The sequence below is a fragment of the Ipomoea triloba genome, chromosome 14 (genome assembly GCF_003576645.1).
Source record: "Ipomoea triloba cultivar NCNSP0323 chromosome 14, ASM357664v1".
In the NCBI taxonomy this organism is placed as follows: Eukaryota; Viridiplantae; Streptophyta; class Magnoliopsida; order Solanales; family Convolvulaceae; genus Ipomoea; species Ipomoea triloba.
In genome coordinates this window covers 15,314,514-15,337,103 of record NC_044929.1, presented here as the reverse complement: position 1 = coordinate 15,337,103, position 22,590 = coordinate 15,314,514, and the positions used below count along the sequence as shown (strand labels likewise).

The 22,590-nt window shown below is 34.4% G+C and overlaps 2 protein-coding genes across 4 annotated transcripts; one reads left to right on the top strand and one right to left on the bottom strand.

Annotated features, from left to right (window-relative positions):
- Window positions 1-7,320: 7,320 nt before the first annotated feature.
- On the top strand, window positions 7,321-13,752 carry LOC116003696 (exosome complex component RRP45A-like). Of its 3 annotated transcripts, none has more exons than XM_031243599.1 (11): window positions 7,321-7,384; window positions 7,490-7,643; window positions 8,878-9,087; window positions 9,472-9,567; window positions 9,667-9,781; window positions 10,134-10,214; window positions 10,316-10,504; window positions 10,883-11,145; window positions 11,566-11,624; window positions 12,853-13,097; window positions 13,206-13,752. In XM_031243599.1, exons 2-10 carry the CDS (start codon window positions 7,507-7,509, stop codon window positions 13,074-13,076), a joined length of 1,374 nt encoding a protein of 457 aa, XP_031099459.1. In that variant the 5' UTR covers window positions 7,321-7,384; window positions 7,490-7,506; the 3' UTR covers window positions 13,077-13,097; window positions 13,206-13,752. The 3 variants fall into 3 exon arrangements, with proteins under 3 accessions (XP_031099459.1, XP_031099458.1, XP_031099460.1); XM_031243598.1 differs by having other exon boundaries at window positions 12,853-13,105; window positions 13,213-13,752; XM_031243600.1 differs by lacking the exon at window positions 7,321-7,384 and having other exon boundaries at window positions 7,513-7,639; window positions 12,853-13,105; window positions 13,213-13,752.
- Window positions 13,753-16,433: 2,681 nt separating this feature from the next.
- LOC116004007 lies at window positions 16,434-17,639 on the bottom strand. Its single transcript, XM_031243947.1, has 2 exons — window positions 17,393-17,639; window positions 16,434-17,227 (listed from the first exon to the last, which is right to left on the bottom strand). Exons 1-2 carry the CDS (start codon window positions 17,637-17,639, stop codon window positions 16,434-16,436), a joined length of 1,041 nt encoding a protein of 346 aa, XP_031099807.1.
- Window positions 17,640-22,590: the final 4,951 nt, after the last annotated feature.

Genomic DNA, 22,590 nt, shown 5'->3' with positions numbered 1-22,590 from the left:
GAGTGTTTTGGGCGGGAAGTTAAAGCTGAGGATATAGTTTTTATTAATAGTATAGTGTTTTGGGCGGGAAGTTAAAGCTGAGGATATAGTTTTTATTAATAGTATAGATTGCATTGCAGGGAAATATATGTACTGTATTATTACAATTAGTAATTTTAATCTAGAATTGTATTACGAATAGAAACGTAGGTGAGAATATATTTTGTTAGGAATTGTATTACTATAATTTAATTTACAATTGTATTACGAATAGGAATTGTATTACCATATTTTACTATATTACGCAAACCTTAACAGTATAGGAGTGTTTTGGGCGGGAAGTTAAAGTTGAGGATATTGTTTTTATTAATAGTATAGATATAGATTGCATTGCACGGAAATATATGTACTGTACTATTACGATTAGTAATTTTAATCTAGAATTGTATTACGAATAGGAACGTAGGTAAAAATATATTTTGTTAGGAAATTAAATTACTATATTTTAATTTACAATTGTATTACGAATAGGAATTGTATTATCATATTTTACAATATTACGCAAACCTTAACAGTATAGGAGTGTTTTGGGCGGGAAGTTAAAGTTGAGGATATTGTTTTTATTAATAGTATAGATTATATATCGATCCAAATATTCTTACAATATTATAACAAATTCATTCCGTGCAACGCACAAGCGAAAATACTAGTAGCATATTACAAAGAAAATGTGTCATTTACTATTTTATTTTCAAAAATTCTAAAATCTCATATTTATCATTTACTATTTCTACAATTTTAATAAGAGCCAATAAAATTAGGGTTCTAACGCAAAGAAAAATATGTTGGTGGTAATTATTTACTTAAATGAATGGTTCATATTATTTTGGTTTTAGTAATTTTTAATTATTTTCCTTCTTTATCTTCTATTATATTATTTTCTTTTCTTAAATAACCCCACATTTGGTTAATATCTACAATTATTATAAAAGCCAATAATGTTACTCTTAACTGGAACTAAAAAATGTTGGTGTAATAGTCTGCTATAACATATTGTACTTTGTGTTTTTCTTATTGTGCAACCTCCAATTATATTCCTAATATATCCTAATCTTTTATAATTTTACCAAATTCTTTCTGTCAAATATAACGGAAGTTTAGCCTCAAATTCTTAAGACAATTTGTTTCTTTATTGCGGTTTTCAAACAAATTGGCAATTTGTTTCTTAGTAAAATTCTATAATACAATTCTATATAGATTTTTAACTTAAAATTAGAATATTGAAGTTTTAATAGGATTCGATAATGCAATTTTGTATAGATTCCTAACTTAAACCATTATTCTACCCAAAACAACAGTATATAAACCCTTCACCGTCTCATTGGTATTCACCCAAAACTAAACCTAACATATTCTGCAATACACCATCTACGTGACATTCTATAGGTATGATTGTCAAAATCTTATCATGTTGGTTATATTATTTGTATTTGTACTCATAATGATTACAATTTTTTTTTTTAAATCAATGATGGTATACTCATTAATTAGTATAACTTCAATATCATTATGTAAATATATCTATTGTATAATATGTTCATATATACTTGTATCCTTGTATGTAATGTTGTGGTTCTCATTATATTCTTCTATAATCTACACATTTTAGTTACTCATTACTCCCTAATCTATGATTTTTGAATTTATGTTGTGGTTCCATTGTATTATTTCATAACATCCTTTATGAACATATTTCCAATGGCACAAAGATATTAGTCATGACAAATGCAGTAAAGTTAATTGATATTGACACACAAACTGTGGACTAGAGTCTTAAAGTTCGTGTCATTAAGAAAAACGAACCAAAAAACGCTATTGGAACACCTGGGAAAGAGCATATGCTCATCGTTCTTGAGGATGAAACTGTAAGTAAATAGTAAAAAAATTCTCCCTTTATTATTATTATTATTATTTATTATTATTATTATTATTTTATTTTTGTCATTATTAGTTGTAGGGTCAACAACTAAGAATTCCACATATCAATAACCGCTTACAAGATGAAGAATATATAATACAATTGAGGTCTCAATCTTATACACAACAAGGCAAAAACATGGCATCATATACTATAACATCATTGCACGAATCATTTTCATTCACTACCTCTAGTAAACAAGATGCAATAAAGATACAACCAACGAAAAGGAAACTCAACTTCACTAAAGATTGAGAAAATGAAGACAATTCGAACCTCAGCAAATGCGCACTAAGAAAAATTAATTTACTCTACTCAAATTAGTACTCTTTATCCAATTGTTTACTTCCATTGGTTGATCGTGATAGATAGTCATCTATAGTTAGTGGTTTATTTGTTTCTATTTACTTCAGTTGTAATTTAGCTATTTACAATTTCGTTATGTTTTATTAAAATATATAAGCATTGAGACCATTTCTTTGATTTTTATTATTTCAGCATTTTTTCTCTCTCATTATTATATGACTACTTTAACCAATTAAGGAACACTAATTTAAAACTACGCATTGGGCATTGATTTAATCGCGCAAGGCGCGTTTGATAACTAGTAAACTTTAGTAACGGAATATTCCGTTAAATTTTAACTTACTAATTAATTCCTATAAGAAAAGTTTTAGGTTCGAACCCCATCCCAATCAGAGTTGACATAATTGTTAAACATATACTACAAATATGTTAGAGTATATTATTGAAAAGTGAGTACCCACCCTATTACTCTTATTAAATTAAATAAATTAGTAATTACAACAAAAAAATAATACATATGCATGTCTTTAATTTAGAATTCGATGTTTACAATGCTTTTATTCAAAAAAAAATATTCATTATCAAAAGATTAAAAAAGAGATATAATTTCATTAGTTATATTGTCACTATTTTCTACAATAAAAATTATTCATTATCAAGAAAATTAAAAAGAGATATAATTTCATTAGTTATATGTCTTTATCTTCTACAATAAAAATTATTCACTATCAAAAAATTAAAAAAGAGATATAATTTCATTGGTTATATTGTCTTTATTTTCTACAATGCAAAGATTCATTATCTTCAAATCATATTAACTACTTGGGGAGGATATGTTGATATATAAGACATTCAAATAACCTAATAAATTGAAGCGTGAAACTACCCTGTAATATTTTTTGGACTACATCACAGTTGTTCACGTTAAAGATCATACGCATTAACATCTCATATATAATCTTGTATATTAATATACTTTGAAGTACTTATTTAAAAATAAATATTGAACATTATCATATTCGCACAATGCGCGTGAAAAAACTAGTTATTCCATAAATTTTAATGCCTTATTATTATTATTATTATTATTATTACTAGCATTTTCACCCGTGCGATGCACGGAATGAATTTGTTATAATATATTAATAATATTTGGATCGATATATAATTATATAAATTATAACATCAAATATTATATAGTGCAATTGAAGATATGTTTTGAATCGATTATGTTTTCTGATGCTATCCTTGTTTGAATTCTAGCAAATAATTGCTTAATTAATAGCTAATGTGTAGATGTACGCATGCGGCGCTTGAACTTTAGAGATTTTATATATCATTGTTTATGATTTTTATAAATTAGGCAAATATGCTCGTTCTCTAGTAACTCAGTTATAGTATCCAATTGTTATTCTAATCCATGTGTATGGAAGATATATTTTTGTCTAGATATATTGCAATTTTTCCATCTTGAAAAAAAATATAATATCATCGGTTGTATTTACACATTATTGAAAACCTCTTTATAAACAACATTGGTAGTAGCAACACAATCTTGTCCATCCTCGTCTAGAACTAATTAACACTTTCAGGCTATCAGGATGGGTGATTAAAAACTGGCTTGGTTTTTTTAGCAATAACCCAACGTAAGTTAGTGTTCGGCCCTGGCTTTTGTTGAAAGTCATGGCATATGCAAGCATCAATGAGAATTATTTATGCTGGAACTTGAAGGGCAATCTCGTATCAGAAAGAGTGAGAGACATTCGAGGGATAAGAACTTTGGTTCCTTCATGTGTCCCATTAATTATTCTTGCTTCAACAATGTGATCTGGCAATCTTGTGATGATGAGTCGCGTGCTTTTATAAAGACCAAGAGAATGGTCTTTCTTCCACAATAACATAACGGGTGCACTTGCCTTTAATTAATGTCAATGAATGATTAATTAAAAAATCATATACAATCTCAAACTATTTAAGAATTTAGGAGTGTGTACTTCTAATAGATTTTCATTGTCTGGTTCTACCTTACACAAAGAGTTAGAACTTAAATATGTTCATCATTTTGCAATATTCATATCGCACATGTACTAATTTATTTGATCAACAACATCTAAAGTCGGCCAGCGGATCACTGACCTTCCAACTGCGACTCATCAAGCGTGCCATATCTTGAGTTTGAAATTTTAAAAAATCACTTTTACAGCACGTTTGGTTCGCAGAATGAATTTTGAAGGAATAGGAATACTATTCCTTAGGGAATGGAATAGGTAAGGAATAGAATAGGAATTGTATTCTGTTGTTTGGTTCGTTGAAGGAATAGACTTTAGGAATGCTATTCTAGTGTTTGGTTTGTTTAAGTAATAGAAATGGAATATATGCGTAAAAGACATAACTACCCTTATACAAAATATATAATAATAATAATAATAATAATAATAATAATTATTATTATTATTATTATTATTATTATTATTACATAAGGAGTAAGATTTATAAATAATATTATATTATTCAATATATATCAATTACAATATTTTAAACCCTCGCAATTAAGCCTTCAATTCGTCCTAGAAGCAAACTCTGCTTTCTCACGTACCAGATGCGATCGATGTCTTCTCACGTACCAGATGCGATCGTTATCTTCTCACCAAAGCGATCTCGTGCCTGGAGTTCGGCGATCAACGATCAGAAGGTGGGGATGGAATCGTCATCGCTTCGCGAACCTCTAGGACTGGTCTGAACTCTGATCGGTTACCAGCGACTACATCCCAACTTCCTACGTAGCGGCGATTTTACGACGACCTCAGGCCACGAACAATGGAACAGATGGTGGTAGTGGCTCTAGCACTGTTGAGGCTACTCCTTTTGACCTTCGCGAACCAGTTCGATATCTCCTTAACGAAACCTTAGTTCTGGTCGGAGGCAGGGTGGTTGTTGCTGTAGTGGAGTCTCCATCGTCGATGAATGTTGCTGGTGGTGGATGAGATCTTTCTATGCAGGTGGTCTAGGGACTTTCGGTGATCCAGTAATGGTGCCAGGTGGTCTCAGATTTGGTGTTGGTGCCTTACATGGTCTAAAGCTTCAAAAGAGGAATAGGTTAATACAGGGGACCCCTAGTAATAGATATTCCCTCTGTAAGGGGAATGAGTCATTCCTAGGAACATTGTTCTGGAATAGGCCTATTACTGGAAATGCTTTGTCATTCCAGACTTATTCCACGAACCAAACGTGCCATTAATGTAATCAAAGCATTGAGTCATAACACGTGCCATTAATGTAATCAAAGCATTGAGTCATAACAATATTGACACTGAAATTTTAATTTTATAATCTACATGTATATATTCTGTGATTTTTTCCAATGTAAAACATATTAATTTTACCAAAAATTCAGTGTTCTAAAATAAGAGAATAAATGCAATATGTAGATAATTTGCTTTGCATTATATATCATTAATTTAATTACTTGTCGGTTAGTTATTGCAAGATCTTAAAATACACTTATATTTTGATATTCAGTAAGTATAATAGTATTAGAGAAAAATTCACCTGGAGTAATGGGATAATTAGTTGAGTGATTGTTGGTTGACCGTAGAGTGTTGATATTCTCTGGACAAATAGCTGTATGAAAAAATAGCATAAAATGGTATTTTAGTGGCTATATTGTTGTACATATATATGTTGGGTCCACTTTTGATTTGGGTCGGGTCAAAGTGGATTCGAGTTCTTAATAGTTAGACGAAGAGTTTGATATATTGTACGCTCAAAAAGGATAATGGGTGAATGAGAAATTGGTCCATTTGAGTTAGAAAAATGGAAAGAAAAAGCTTTAAGTAGCTTTTGTCCCACATTGGTTTGGGAAGTGGGTTTGCACAACTACTTATACAAGAGTCTTTCTAAGGCTTATTGAATTGTATAGTATAGAGGCTCTCTCTCGCGCGCATGAGGGTGCAAACCAAATTCCAAAATGAACTTGAAAAGGCTTGACTCGTGTGCGTAGGTGGCTAAGAAAATTGGCTAGCCTTGTGGATTGAGTTATGCCAAATTTTCGTAACATCAACCATTGGGCATGTGTTTTTATTACCATATTTTTCAATATTATGCAAATCTTAATAGTATATGAGTGTTTTTTGGCGGAAAGTTGAAGTTATTTTTTTTATTAAATCCCAAAATGAACTTCAAAAGGCTTGACTCGTGTGCGTCGACACCTGCAGGCACGAATGTCGCTAAGAAAATTGGCTGGCCGTACGGGTTGAGTTATGCCAAATTTTTGTAACGTCCACCATTGGACATGTGTTTTTATTACCATATTTTACAATATTAAACAAACTTAAAGAGTATAGGAATTCTTTGGGCGGTAAGTTAAAGTTGAGGATATTGTTTTTATTAATAGTATAGATTGCATTGCAGGAAAATATATAAACTGTATTATTACGATTAATAATTTTAATCTAGAATTGTATTACGAATAGGAACGTAGGTAAAAATATATTTTATAAAGAATTGTATTACTATATTTTAATTTACAATTGTATTACGAATATGAATTGCATTAACTTATTTTACAATATTAAACAAACCTTAATAGTATAGGAATTTGTTTGGAGGGAAGTTAAAGTTGACGATATTGTTTTTATTAATAGTATAGATAGTATATATTGCATTGCAGAGAAATATATATACTGTATTATTACGATTAGTAATTTTAATCTAGAATTGTATTACGAATAGGAATGTAGGTAAAAATATATTTTATTAGGAATTGTATTACTATATTTTAATTTACAATTGTATTACGAATAGGAATTGCATTACCATATTTTACAATATTAAACAAACCTTAATAGTATAGGAATTTTTTGGGCGGGAAGTTAAAGTTGAAGATATTGTTTTTATTAATAGTATAGAGCATAGATTTTCATTTTTGTTCTCAAGAATCAAGATCCCTCAATATGGAATAGTGTGGAATGTGGACTATTATGAGACATTTTGGGGAGCATTTTATTATTTGAAGCAAAAAAGAGGGGCTTGGTAACAATTTCCAGTCTTGGACAGAAACCATTACCCTAAGCCCATACACCATTTCCCTCCTTCGCTTCTTCCACCAGCGATCACCTTCAGGTAATCTCTCTCTTGCTAAAAAAATGTTTTTCTTTTATTGCCTGTTTTTATCTTCTATTTTTTTGTTATAAATTTTTTTTTTTGGAATATAAAATATTTTTGAAGGTATTTTGGAGACAAATATGGAGCAAAGATTGGCTAATACATTGCGGATGACTGTGAATGAGAAGAAGTTTATCGAAACTGCATTGCTTTCCGACCTCAGAGTCGACGGACGGCGCCCTTTCGATTACCGGAAGCTCAATATCAAGTTTGGTAGGTACGATTTATTTATTTATTTATTTACTTTTCAATTCCATTTGCTTTTTGGTTATTCTGTGTGTATGTAATGTAACTGTTCGTTAGCTTGTAGCTTATTCTTCTATGCTACTATGATTTAATGGCCTCTCAATCGTTGGTTTGTTATCTTCACATATGTACTATGAACTTGCTATTGTTTCGCATAAACCTGATTTGCCAAACTTATACAGAGCTGTAGTTTACCGCACATGTAGAATTCGAAAAATGTAATGTATGACAGGAAGTTACAGGCCTGCTTTCAGATAAAGCCATAAAGGTTCCTAGTTCTGAAGTGGGGTGAATCATACTCTCTTTAACTTGAATATCTTTGTATGGATTAGGAAATAGAAAGCAGGGCCATATTTATCTCTGTTCCTTGGTAATTATTTATGTGTCTAGTTAGTAATCACCTGAACCCGAGTTTTAAAAAATGAAAAAGAGAAAAAAACAATTTTTAAGTACTCGATGAGGACATTAATCTAGTGTGTATTTTTCTCATGGGACTGTTTGGAGTTTCTATTACCAAATTTCAAATTGGTGAGGGTTTGTCATTTTACTTTAAAGAGTAAAATGTTGTCATTTCTAGTGTATGTTTCTCAGTGAAGTGGAATACGTGGAAGTTGAGTTTGCGTAGAAGAGAGTTAAACATTTGAATTCAAGAATATGTGTAGGCAGTGAAACATTGAGCCACTGCATGCATTACCTAGTCTAGTTCAGATTTTTTTTCCCTCCAATAACCAGTAGCAGTCTACAGTGGGTTGTCTAGACTAATCTAGAGGGAGCATTTTTTTCAAGATGAAATTACCAGTTCGGATATTTTCAAAAAGCTATATTTGTTGTTGAATATGAATTTCTCAAAAAGTTACGAGAATGGAGGGATTTAAGGAATTCAGAAGGACAATGATTTTGGGATAAAACTTTGATTGAATTAGTTTAATTGACTGATGTAATATACATTTTGATTTCCTCTCCTTTCTTTTTCTTAAAATCTTAAAATTTACAACTAAGAATATAATTAGTGCTCCATGTGACTAATTTACTTGATCTTGAATACAAGAATACTAGTAAATCTACTGAAATTGATTTGATAGCGTAGTTTTCTGAAGAGTGTTTCTTATTATGTGTTCCATTCTGTCTTCAAAATATATGGAATTTTATATTCCTTCTGCTTCATGATTAAAGTTTATAGCCTTCAGAATGTGATGAATGTGCAGAGAAGATGGCTCATCAGAGGTGCAGCTGGGGCAAACTCATGTTATGGGTTTTGTGACTTCACAACTAGTGCAACCTTATCGAGACAGGCCAAACGAGGGGAGCCTTGCAATCTACACTGAGTTTTCTCCTATGGCTGATCCTTCATTTGAGGCAGGTCGTCCTGGAGAGTCTGCTATTGAGTTGGGACGCGTAATTGATCGTGGTCTAAGGTGTTTATTTAAATCTTCTGTTTAAGAAGCAAGATTGATCTTTGATAGAAATAATATTGACATATTGTTTTCCAAACAGTCTGGTAGTAAGAATATTGTTTGTTATGCAAATTAGTTTTAATTTTCAAGAGTATTTCTTTATTGACAATTTACAAATTTTATAAAATTCTGAATGTGTGAACTATAGAAGGATAAAGGTTTCTAAGAGAAAAGAAGATTTTATTTGCACAAGAAAAAAACTTTAAGAGGCAATTGAAATTTGAGAGTTTTGATTTAAGGTTTTCAAAACTGCTATTGAAATTTAAGAGGCATATGCATTGAAAATGCTTTGAGAGGGTGTTAAGAATTGACTACTTAGCTGACAGTGGAAAAGTGTAATTGCAGGGAAAGCAGAGCTGTGGACACTGAATCTCTCTGTGTTGTAGCTGGGAAGTGGGTTTGGTCTATCCGTATTGATCTCCAAATTTTAGACAATGGAGGGTGAGTTATTATGTTTTCATGTCTCCATCAATAACTAATTTAATAGTCCAACTTAACATCAGTAAACTGAAGGTTTCTTTCCCATTTTTGTGAGACTAGGAATCTTGTTGATGCTGCCAACATTGCAGCCTTAGCTGCTCTCTCAACATTTCGGAGGCCTGATTGTACACTTGGAGGCGAGGATGGAAAGGAAATTATTTTGCATCCACCTGAGGTCTGCGGGTTTGTTATGATTCTCTCAAATACATTTTATATATTTCTCTTGGTGGAAGTGTTGACTTCATTTTAATTACTGTGGAAGCAAATGATCTATATAACACTGTTAATTATGTATTATTCTAGAAGTAACAGATTTATTTATTTATTTATTTATTTTGTAATTGCTCCTGTTTCTCCCTTTGTTTCACTTTGAAAGCTCTTATGCTGATGTACATTTTTTGGTTCCACTACTATTATCTCTGAAAGATCTGATTTATATCATGCTTCCATCAGTACTATTTTAGTTTGGTTGATATGCTTTATGAGATTCAACTGTTGAATTGTGTGGCTTTTGCATTTGTGGACAGGTTAGGGAACCACTTCCCTTGGTCATACATCATATGCCTATAGCAGTGACCTTTGCATTTATTGGAAAGGGGAATATAGTGGTAAGCTTAGTTAAAAGACCATATTTTTATCGAATGGAGTGCCATTTATACAGGCCTATTTACTCAATGTGTACTTATGTTTAAATGTGTTTCATGTGTAGGTGGTAGATCCAACTCATTTTGAAGAGGCTGTAATGGGAGGAAGAATGACAGCTACTGTTAATGCAAATAGTGATGTCTGTGCCATTCAAAAGGCAGGAGGAGATGGTGTGATGCAGAGTGTTATAATGCAGTGCCTTCGCATTGCTTCAGTGAAGGCTGGTGATATAACAAGCAAGATAAAGAATGCCGTGAGTGCTAATCTTGTGAAAAGACATGTTTTCCTTGCATTATGCCTTTTAACTGCTTTATTACGGAGTATTTGTGATTCAGAATCACCCTTGAATCAATTTTTAAGGATCATGGAAAACTCTAAATATAAAATTGCTATTATAATAATGTGTTTAATGGGATTGGATGGTCCTTAGATCTTTAAAACATAGTGGATTTGGATGGCTCTTGGACCTCTAAAAAATACCTTATTGTTAATGGTTGCTCTATGGATTAACACATTACATTTCGTTCATGGCTATGAAACCAGTAGATGTCTTTCTGTTGGTGAAAGTGAAGATCCTCTTGTCAAATGGATTAAGCTTTTTTGTATTAAAACTCAAGCTGTTAATGCACAGGTTGAATCATACAGCACGGAAAGAGCTCTTAGAAAAATCAAAAGACACACCCCTGCTACTGCCACAATTGATATTCCTGACCCTGGTCATGGGAAAGTCAATGATTTTTCCATGCAGACAATGGATATACAAAGGGTAAAATCAGAGGATTGCTGTGTCAGTCATAGTGATGACATGGATGTTGAAACACAATCTTCTAAGCCAGATGGAAATAACAGGGGAGTTGGGAAATATCAGAAATTTTCAGGCAGACCATCAAGTTGGTAGGTTTTGTTTTTTGTTTTGTTTGTTTGTTTTTTTGTTTTTTTTTGTTTTGGTTTGTTTGTTTGTTTGTTTGTTTGTTTTTTTTTTTTTTTTTTTTTTTTTTTTTATAATAAATCTCATTATATGCTTTATTATTTAACAATATATGCACGTGTTTGTGTTAATTACGTGTTTCAATATTGTATACATCTCTTGCTGGACTAAGTCTTCTTGTTATGAATTAAGTTCTTAGAAGGATAATAAACTGAACTAACAAGTTAGAAAAAGCACCTTTTTGAGTGAGAAAGACTAGTTTTTGCTTTTGAAAAGCATTTATTATCACACTTTGCGACAAAGAAAAATGGAGTATGCTTATTAATTATTAAATGCACCTTCTCTTTTGCCAATTCTTACTTTTTTTTTGCATTACTACATGTCAGGGATCCATATTCAACTGGTGTTAACATAGAAGAATTGAAGTCTACTCTTGCTTTACATGGTGAGCATTTATATCTGCCCTACATTTGTTTGGTACAGAATGATGTTTCTTTAGAAAATGATGTGTTTCATGGCTTGTAAGACTAGATATGTGATAATATTCTAGATTTTTTACTTCATATGGAAAAAATGGTGAGATAACTTATAGATTTGGCCATCTGCATGACTGCATCAAAATGAAACAATTATAGCAAGTTGTGTAGTTGAGCCTCAGCCAGGTTAGTAGGTACATTTATAATGCATGTACTAATTGGAGAATTTATCCATTTTTCTGGAGATACGGAAAATTGGAGAAAGCAAAATAGACAATACGTTTACTTGCACATTTCTCCAGTTTGGAATATAGAGAATGGAGAACGGAGAACGGAGAACGGAGAACTAGAGAAATGAAGTAAACACAACAATTTTTGTGCTTCTTAATAAATGGAACTGAATAGTATTGCCCCACTACCCCAAAAATCATTACTAGATATGGATCTTCTGATAGAGTGAGTCAACTGAATGATAGTGATGTTAAGCATAAAAGGGGCTATTCCTACCCAACAGGCTTGCAAGGAAAGATTTTATCTTATAATACAGTGATATTGGTGTGAGTGATTGTGATTGTTGCTACTTAAACTGTTGAGTATTAGGAAACCTTTGTTGAATATTAGGAAACTCCTATTAGGAGTGGGCTTAGTTTCCTATTCCTATTAGGCTTGATTTAGTCCCCATGTTCCTATAAATATAGGAATCAATAGGATCCTTAAATAGATAGAAGTATAGAGTACACAGAGAGACAATCTATTGTAATCTTTCATTATAATATATTCTTTATATTCTCTTTTTCTTTGGTTTCTCACATATTTTGCTTCCGCTAACTGGTGGATGGTTGTTATTCTCCATCTGCCAGGCTTTCAATCCCTCAGTTTCAACATAAACATTTTATCTACAATCCTACCTCCCAACCCCTCCCAAAAAAAAACAAAAAACACTGTTGTACACTTTGTACTATGGTGATCAGAAGTTTGGAGTATTATTTTCTTTGGCTTGGTCAATTTGGGGATTGTCAAGTATGAGATTTCTGTACTAATCCATTGTTTTTTAGTTGCAATCTAAATAGTGTGTGAAATCTTTTCATATTTTCTCTGCTAATTTCTAGGTTTAATTTAGTGTGCTGTACATTATAATTTGGAAGGAATTGTAGATTTATAGAAATTGACTAGTTAAATTGCTTTTAAAATGTGCAGGCTCTTCAGCTCTCCTTGAGAAGCCATATGAAACTGAAACAGTGCATAAGAAGCCTTGTGATACAGAATCTGGACAACGTTTTGCAGATGTTAGTCCAGCACCTTTAATAGCTGTGACAACTGGAAATGAAATACCAACTAACAGAGTGAAAACTTTAAAGGATGCTATAAAGCCTAAGCACAAGCGAAAAAAGAAGCCAGCCATGAATGCTGATGCAAGCTAAAGGACATAAGCCAGTTTATCTTTTCTGAGGTTTGTATTAATTTACCTCATTTCTCACGGCAAATATTGCTGAAGCTAGAGTAGGATGACCTTTTTAGTATTTTTTTTTAATGGTGATTTTCTCTGCTAATTTCTAGGTTTAATTTTGTGCTTCTTGGCACACCCAAATCCCGTCACTTCAAATGAGAGAGTGTAGAGAGTGTCTCTTGAGGAACGCAAAGCTCCTAACTGGTTTAAGATATCAACAAAAGCAATAGAAGAATTCTGTTAATTAATATGCTCAGGATACAAGGAAGTTGGCAGCTCTGACTAAGCTCTCTGTGAAAATCCAAATAGAGGGTTGCAATGGTCTGCCTTGTTGTGTTACCTTAGCATCTTGTTCCAGGCGTCTTTCAGATTGTATGGTTATTAACCGCGTCACTGAAACTCGGACAAATTTTTTGTGGTTTTGCCCATTTTCGTGTTGGCAAACAGACAGGTTCATAAAGCTGTTGCAAGTATTGCATGTGTGTTTTTTGCACGAAGTGCGTGCATGTGTAAAATGTTCTAGTTTAGAGGCTTAGTCCTTGACGATTGAAGATTTGAAGAGATGCTCCTGTAATCGTATTTCTTCTGCATTTGGTTTTTCTGTTCCTTTCCGTGGATGATAAATGTTTGATGTGATTATTTTTGTCAAATTGTTTACCATGGTTTTTAATGGACGACTAGACTCATCCGTAAATTGGATAATAAAGAACCCAATGGGGTAGCTCAAGTGGTAAGTGAGCTCTCTTTGTGGGGAGGAATTTCGGGAGAACCCGGGTTCAATTCCCACAAGTGACGATTCCCCTTGGGCCAGCTCCCGTGCCTCCTGGAGCGGACGTGGATGGACCCTGGACCGTCCTGTAAATTTACCAAAAAAAAATTGGATAATAAAGAGAATGTTGTAAAATTGGATGTATCCTTGCTTGGGCAAATAGATGTAACAATATAGGGCAGAATAGAGAAAGAAGACAATAGGTACATAAAGTAGTACTGTCAAAATAGGCTGGCCTGCCCTACCGCGGGCCAAATTTCTGGCGGGCTTTTGTAGACCGACTCGTTAGGCCCGCAGGCCAAAATTTGTATAACCCTAACTCGCCCCGCGCGGATTCGCGGGCTTTTCATCTTTCTTCTCCCTTTTTTTTTTTTTTTTTTTTTTTTTAATATATACATTCACAGTTTGAATATACATATATTCACATTCTGTGAATATATATATTGGACAGTGTGTGACTGTCCAATATATATATTCACAGTGTAGTGTGAATATATATATATATATATAAAATAATATATATATTTAAAAAATATGGTGGGTTTGTCGGTCACAAAACAATATTTCATTTCAAAACATTATTAAATAGGTTGGGTGGATTAAGTTTAGGATTAGGAATATTTAATAAATAAATAAATAAATAAATAAATAAATAAATAAATATATATATATATATATATATATATATATATAGGGTGGTTTTCAGATGCAAACCTCCCTTACCATGCAAACTTGAGAACTTGTACTAACCATAGATTCCCTTACCATGCAAACTTGAGAACTTGTACTAACCATAGATTTGTGGTGATCTAATGGCTTACAATTAATTAGGATAATCGATTTGTGGTGATCTAATGGCTTACAATTAATTAGGATAATCACACCGTTTACTATTAAACTGAATACATAGGGGTATGTCCGGCAATGCCCTGTTCCTTTTTAATTTTAATACTATTCTATACGATCCTTCTGGTAGTTTTTTTAATTTTAATACTATTCTATACGATCCTTCTGGTAGTTGAACTCCTATCTTTGCGGTAGTGAACGATCCTTCTGGTAGTTGAACTCCTATCTTTGCGGTAGTGAATTTTGATTGGGAAACGACTACAAGAGGCCTTTTATCGTTTTCTTGGCACTGGTAAGAGTACTTCGCCACCATCCTAACGACTGCAACATCACGTACATCGTTTTCCTGCCACCAGTAAGAGAACGCCATCACCATCCTCGCCAACATGCATTCAGGTTAGTAATAGTACGTTGATTGTTGATATGTAACCATGATCTTGTTTTATTTAATAGTAGAATGGTGGTATTGTGTGAGAATGTAGTGCAACTTCACCATGCACTACTGGAACAATTAATCAGTTTATAAATACTGTGTGATTTGTTTTTCCCTTCCTTTTGGCGCTGGTTTTTTTCTCCTGCTACTACAGCAGTGCACTGCTTCAACAGTGTAGGCTTTAATTTTATTATTTGTATTTTGTTTTAATAATCGAACTTTTTGGCAGACGGGAATGCAGGAGAAACAACTCAAATTGCCGTTGAACCTTGCATAATAGAGATATCTCCAGGAAGAACCAAGTATTGGGTGCCCAATTGTGAGGGTGCATCTGTGCCACATGTTGGTCTTAAATTTAAGTCATTAGAAGAGGGTGTCCAACTGTATAGGAGTTATGCCGCCCTAAGTGGATTCGACGCCAGGCAAAGCACCGCGAAGAGAAATAGGGAAGGAGAAATAACAACAAAATATTTAGTCTGCAGCCGTGAGGGATATAAAGGTGGGGGTGTAAAGAAGCACAAAAATGGGGAAGGAGAAGATGGTGGAGGTCTTATACAACGTAGGCGACGACCCTCCAATAGGGTTGGTTGTGGTGCCAAGATAGGTTTCAGAAAGATCAACACCGGAGAGTTTTTGGTTTCTATATTTGAAAACAAGCACAACCATTATTTGACAACAGATGCATCCAAAGTATTTTTGCGTGCAAATCGAAAACTTGATATCTGGCAACAAACACTTATTGCCAACTGTGCAAAGGCAAATATAGGACCCACGCGAACATTTAGACTTTGCAAAGAGGTGGCTGGTGGGTATGATAACGTGGGGGCAACAAGCATGGAGTTCTGTAACTTCAAGCGTGACTTACAAGAACATGTGTGCCCTGTTGCAAAGTCCGAAAGTCCCGCCATAGTGCATTCTGTCCATGGTACGAGAACAATACCTCACCACTGGGAAAGTAAACACCCTCCCATGGTTAGTGGTCCCACAAATAGAAATACAAGTGCAATGCATTCCAAAATACACTTACAAATCAGCCTGGGAGTTGTCAAAAACCCAATCCCATAGGACGGTACACACTTCAACTAGCGTAGAGCTCAAATAACCCGTGAGCATTTGGGGGCTGGTGTTCAACGGTGATTTTCCCTTACGGTCACAAGGTACCAACTTTAATTCCCCCGACAATGCACTATGTGAGCCCCCCAAACGAATGGTAGCCTGCAATAAGATCATTGTCACTAATCTGTGTTTTGAACCCCAACAAATACATTGTTTAAGTTTTGTGATTAACCTGTGGTGGAGGGGTAACATACCCCCTTGCAATGGTGGAGGGGTAACCTGAGACGCTTACGTTGAGACCAATCCTCATGACAGTTGACCAATTTTTTCAACAAAAACCCACACCAATCTAAATCAGCTATCCGATCAACATCATGCAACATATGGACTATCTTCTGGTTGACATACCCATTATGCTCACTTGCAAAGAGAGTGCTGACTACCACGACACTGAAATGTCGCTTGAACCACACATCTCCATCTTTGCACCTCAACATCGCATTGCATAGTGCCTTCACCGTCACATCCCCCTCAGGTTGACATAACTTATCCCTCCATTGTCGCAAATATGGCCCTACAACCTGGCTATCCCGTTCTGTAATAGTGATCGGCCCACATGGTAGACCCAATGTTGCTGCTACATCATCCTTAGTGAGTAGTAACTTCATACCATTTGGCAAGTGCACAGACATATCTTCTGGGTGGAAGTTGGTGACCAACCAGTAACCCAACCTTAACGGTGCATTTGTAACCTGAAGTTCAAGCACACCCCCAAATCCAATCTCCCTAACCACTTCACATTGACGTGAATTGAAGTCTTTTATAGCACACACAAGTGGTTTAGGCCTACACCGAGTCTTAATCGTGAGGAACTCTTTGAAAACCCCCACTGGTGCCCTTCCGTCTTTGGCCATTCCTACATCCACCCCAGTGCCCCTACGATCTGCCTCCACAAACCCACGAGGCGCCGTTTGGAAGTCATCATCCGATGAGGTACTATCAGTGCTACCCACCGGCTGGTCTGATGCACAGAACAGAATAATATTAATTACAACATAACTATATTATAACCAACGAACCAAAATGGGCAGTGCATGCACGCCCAAAAAATTAGCTAATTTCAAACCACTACAACACACCAGCACACAAATAAATAAATAAATAACTAAAATGAAAAAACACAAACCTGGTTCTAAAGTAGGCCGACCTGAAGCCTCCCTATTCGACAGCGTACACGCACGGAGAGCCATCGACGCTCCACCAGAATAACCGACCAGCTGATCGAAGTCGTGGCAAGACAAGAGCCTCTTTGACCGTCGAACACCAGAGTCCGGGACTCCCCCTCGCCCACCGCCTTGGAGGAGCGCCAGTTGTTCGCTAGGAGGTCCAGTCGCCGACCTCTTCGACCGAATGGTAGAAGATGCAAAGGCCATAGCTCAGTCAATAACGCAATTCACGGAGGAGATGCACTCAGCAAAGAGGTGTATTCGGCAAACTGACCTGTGGGCAGTGCACGAATGGAAATACAAATACATCTAGAATACAAAAGCAATAAATAAAACTAGTGCACGAATAGAAATCGAATACATTTTGAATTCAAAAGCCCTAACTTATCGGTTTACAAAATAGAAGAAAAAGACTAAACTAACCTTCCACGCATAAACTTAATAAGCCTAAACTAATTAAGAAAATAAAACCAATCAAAAATCGCAACCGTAAACCCATATAAATAAAGGGTCCAGATTAGTCCCTAAGTTCCCATCTTAAATCAAGTTCACATTTGAATATGATTCTATATATATATATATATATATATATATATATTTACTTAGCCCGCGGGTCGGCCCGCCCATTAGGCTCGCATTTTCGCGGGCCTATTTTTTCATGACCCTAACCCGTCCCACCACGGGGCGGGTGCGGGCCAGCCCGCGGGCTTTGGCCCATTTTGACAGCCCTAACATAAAGAAACATTTATTTTTATTATTCATCCTTCAATTCAATATATACAAGATATTTCTAGTATTGATAGGAAATAACCCTCGAAATTGAAGCCCATATGACTGGTCGGGAAAAGAGAGCTAGCGACTCGGGGCCCAAACTGATCGGACTCCGGCCTGACGGTCTCACGACCCGACCATTTTACACTACCCGACCTTGTTGACTTATTCCCAACAAATCCACAACAATATAGTGTTCCCGACCTTGACAGCTCGGACTATTCTCAAGGCGTTCTTCACATTACGAAGGTAAGAATCGTCACGCTCCACGTGGACGGTCCCAAGCCGCTTAGCAATAGCCTGGTGCATGCTTACCACGTGTCTATCATCCTGAGAGCCTGGAATTTGACCCTAGCCCACACTATAAATATCGCATTAAATGCAAGAGAGAGGGACTTTTGGACCGGGGAAAAGATCGGGAGTTAGAGAGAACCTCGGGAACTTCCCACTATCAACATCAAACTGGATTTACCTACCCATCTCTCACTTTATATACGGTCAGTCGTATTCACTGTATTAGTAGCCTTTTGTTATATACGGTCAGTATTTACGATATCAAGTATAATTATAAATCTATAAAAAATGAAGAGGTATTATCATAATATAATACCTCTAGTAATGTCTATATATAATTATTTACAACTCCCTCTTCTACTATACCATACTCAAAAAACCTAGTGAGGAAAAAAGAGTACATGATATGTGAAAATAATGGCAAAAACTCAATCAAAAGAAAAAGAGTACCACTCTTTGTCTTCAATAACCCATCGTTAGGATTGATTCAAGTGAATGTTACTCCTGTTGAAGATAACAATCTTCAAAGTCTATACGTTCTAATATAATAAAAATATTTACAAAATAAGTGTAGAAAAAGAATTTGGTGCAATCTTCTAGATTATATTGCCACTAGAGTGAAAATTTTGTATAATAATCTCGCGACTCTTCTAGAGCTCACGTGAATTGATATTGATGCTATATATTTTGTCAAATATTCCTTAACATACCCATTTATCATCTGTGCAACACCAGCCTTATTGTCTTCATATAGGATATTGGGGGTAAAATCATAGCATAACCAGTTTGGGACTTGACATCATGGATTTAAATATTGAAAATTCTTTTATTCCATGAAATTTATCGGCATTCCATTAAATTTGGGCTCTTATCTCCCCCTAATGTTGAGAAACGATTTTCATAACGTATGCAGTCAATGTACCTAATTATATATTGATCCCCTATCATAGGATCTAGGTATTTAGATAACAGATGAAGGTTTATAACCAGCATATATACCTAGTTTTCGTTCATAGCCCCTAGAGATACGCTATGATGGTAATACGTAAAAATGCACTGCACACTAATAATAAAACGCAGATCGAAGAAATGTTCAATTTTAAACCACGTTCTGGGTGTATGGGGGAATAGTTATGATATGCAGTGAGTTAGATTTGAATTCAAAACACTAGTATATCAAATTATATGTCCACATAACAAAACAGATAATTTAGAATTTTCTCCTTCACACATGCTTTATAAAATACTCATGTGGATAATGATGCTACTGTTTGACATATATATGATGTCCAACAAGACCAGTAAAAATCTAACTCATTATATTTTGTACAAAGAGACCCATTTGCCCATGTCATCATTTAAATGGACGAGTCTTTAAAATTTTAAAGTATCGCAACATATCTTAGGGAGATTATACACTAAATAGAAGTATAGATGATGAGATCATTCAAGATATCCAAAATACATTTTCTCAACTTATGAGGGGTCATCATCATCAAATATTCACAATTTGTTTACTTTGGGCAAAATAACATGAAATGATTCACTTATGACTTTCAAGCACATAGCACTAAAGATAGAAGTTGAAGACATCATTATGAGTATAATTTTGTCAAGTACTACTAGTGGAGGTACAAAATGGCTAGTTTAGAAGAAGACTCACACTACTTAGTATGATTTGTCATGTACTGTTGGAGTACAAAGTGACTAACCTAGAAGGCTGATGGAGTCTTTTATTATTTTTCTCTTTGTAATGTTCCACTTACAAAGTTTCACTTGTGAAGCAATAATGTATTGTACCGGTCATACTCAAAGAAACATCTCGAAATCTCAAATTCGATTAAGGGATGATTATAATAATTTTTATCGTAGCAATCCTTTCAAGATTGACATAGAATTTTTGCCAAGTAATAATTGACTTGGTCATAAGCTAGCCCCATAAACAGACTTGGATTTTGACAAGTAATAATTAACTTTTGAATAAGTACCAAGTCAATTTTATTCAGGAGTCATATAAATTATCCTAATGTTGTTATCTTATAATTAGTGCTATGAATTTGTCTTCTAGACAGAGCTATGTTTAGAATTTAAGACTATAGCTCCACTTAAAAACATAGGATTTAAGGAAGATCACAATATTTAGGCTCAAACAGAATGATTGTTATTGCAAGAGTGAGCTAAGGTTTAGGAACAACAAGTGCATCTTTGAGGAAGATCACAATATTTGCTTTTTGGGTGAAACTCTTTGAGGTGGAAGATTCAAAGGACATATGATTTAAAGAAAGGAGAAGCCTTTGAGTTTTCGACTTTATAGATTGACATGCATAGAGCATGCATTGGATGTGACTAACACTTAGTATGATGTCCAAAAGAGATAAGGATATAATTAAGGCTAATTATACTATCTAAAGATAAGTATAAGGAAGGAAATCCAAGATTTTAGGAGAAATAATTGGTATTAGAAATTCAAAGAATACTCCTAATAAGCAGGATAATGACGGAAGGTCCAAAAATCGAATGATTCCTACACATTTTTAGATTAGTACAAAAAATATAATGGAACTTTAAATCAATTCATGCTCGGAATACCTGCCCTTCTGTCACACTTCTTGACTTAAGTCTCCCTGTGACAGACTCCCAACTCAGATTTGAGAGTCTCAAAGCAATTCGCATCTAGGGGTTTAGTAAATATATCAGTTAATTGCTTATCTGTTTGAACATATTCCAACTCAATTTTCTTGTCTTCTACCAGTTCTCTTATAAAGTGATATCGTATATCTATGTGTTTCATCCTTGAATGTTGAATTGGATTCTTTGAGATATTAATGACACTGATGTTGTAACAATACATTGTCATAGCTCCTTGTTTAATTCCATAACCTAGTAGCATTTGCTTCATCCAAAGTAGTTGTGTACAGCATCCATCAGCGACTATGTGCTCTACCTCAGTCGTACTTAATGAGATAGAATTTTGCTTCTTACTTGGCCAAAATACCAGATTCTTGCCAATAAAACAACATCCTCCATAAGTACTTTTTGGATCATCTAGGTTACTTGCCCAATCAACATCGCAGTACTCAGCTAAACACAACTCGCTCTCCTTTGAATACCATATGCCATATTGTTCCGTCCGCTTAACATATTTCAAAATCTTTTTTGCAATAATCAAATGTGATTCGTAAGGGACAGATTGATACCTTGCGCACATCCCTACACTATACATGATTTCTGGTCAACTAGTAGTAAGATATAACAAACTTCCTATTAGACTTCTGTAAACTATTAGATCCACTAGTTGACTTGCATCATCCTTAGATAGTTTTGTAGATGTAGAAATAGGTGTTTTGGGTGACTTACACGATTCGAACTCAAATTTCTTAACCAGATTCTTTGCATACTTCTCTTGTTAAATAAAGTACCCTTCAACACTTTACTTGACACATAATATATATATATATGGTTATAACCAGGTGTGGTCGTGCCTTAACGTGCTGTCAGTGCGGTCGCACCACTATGTATATAAATATACACCACTCAATGTTAGAAAATGCACAACACAAATATGTACCAATAGGTGTGCATCACCAAAAAGCACACCACGAGGTATGCAAATATACACCACACAGTGTTAGGAAATGCACCATTAGGGGCAGGGGAGTTATGGTGCATTATTTTGGGTGTGTGGTGTGTTTTTTGGTGTTTTTGTGTATTTTCATTATGGTGCATTTTCTAACATTGAGTGGTGTATATTTGTATACATAGTGGTGTATACCGCACCGACCGCACGGGAAGACGCGACCACATTTGAACATAAATCTATATATATAATGATGTATACCGCACTGACCGCACGGAAAGGCGCGACCACATTTGAACAGAAATACATATATATATATATATATATATATATATATATATATATATATATATATATATATATATATATATATATATATATATATATATATATATATATATATANGTACAGCATCCATCAGCGACTATGTGCTCTACCTCAGTCGTACTTAATGAGATAGAATTTTGCTTCTTACTTGGCCAAAATACCAGATTCTTGCCAATAAAACAACATCCT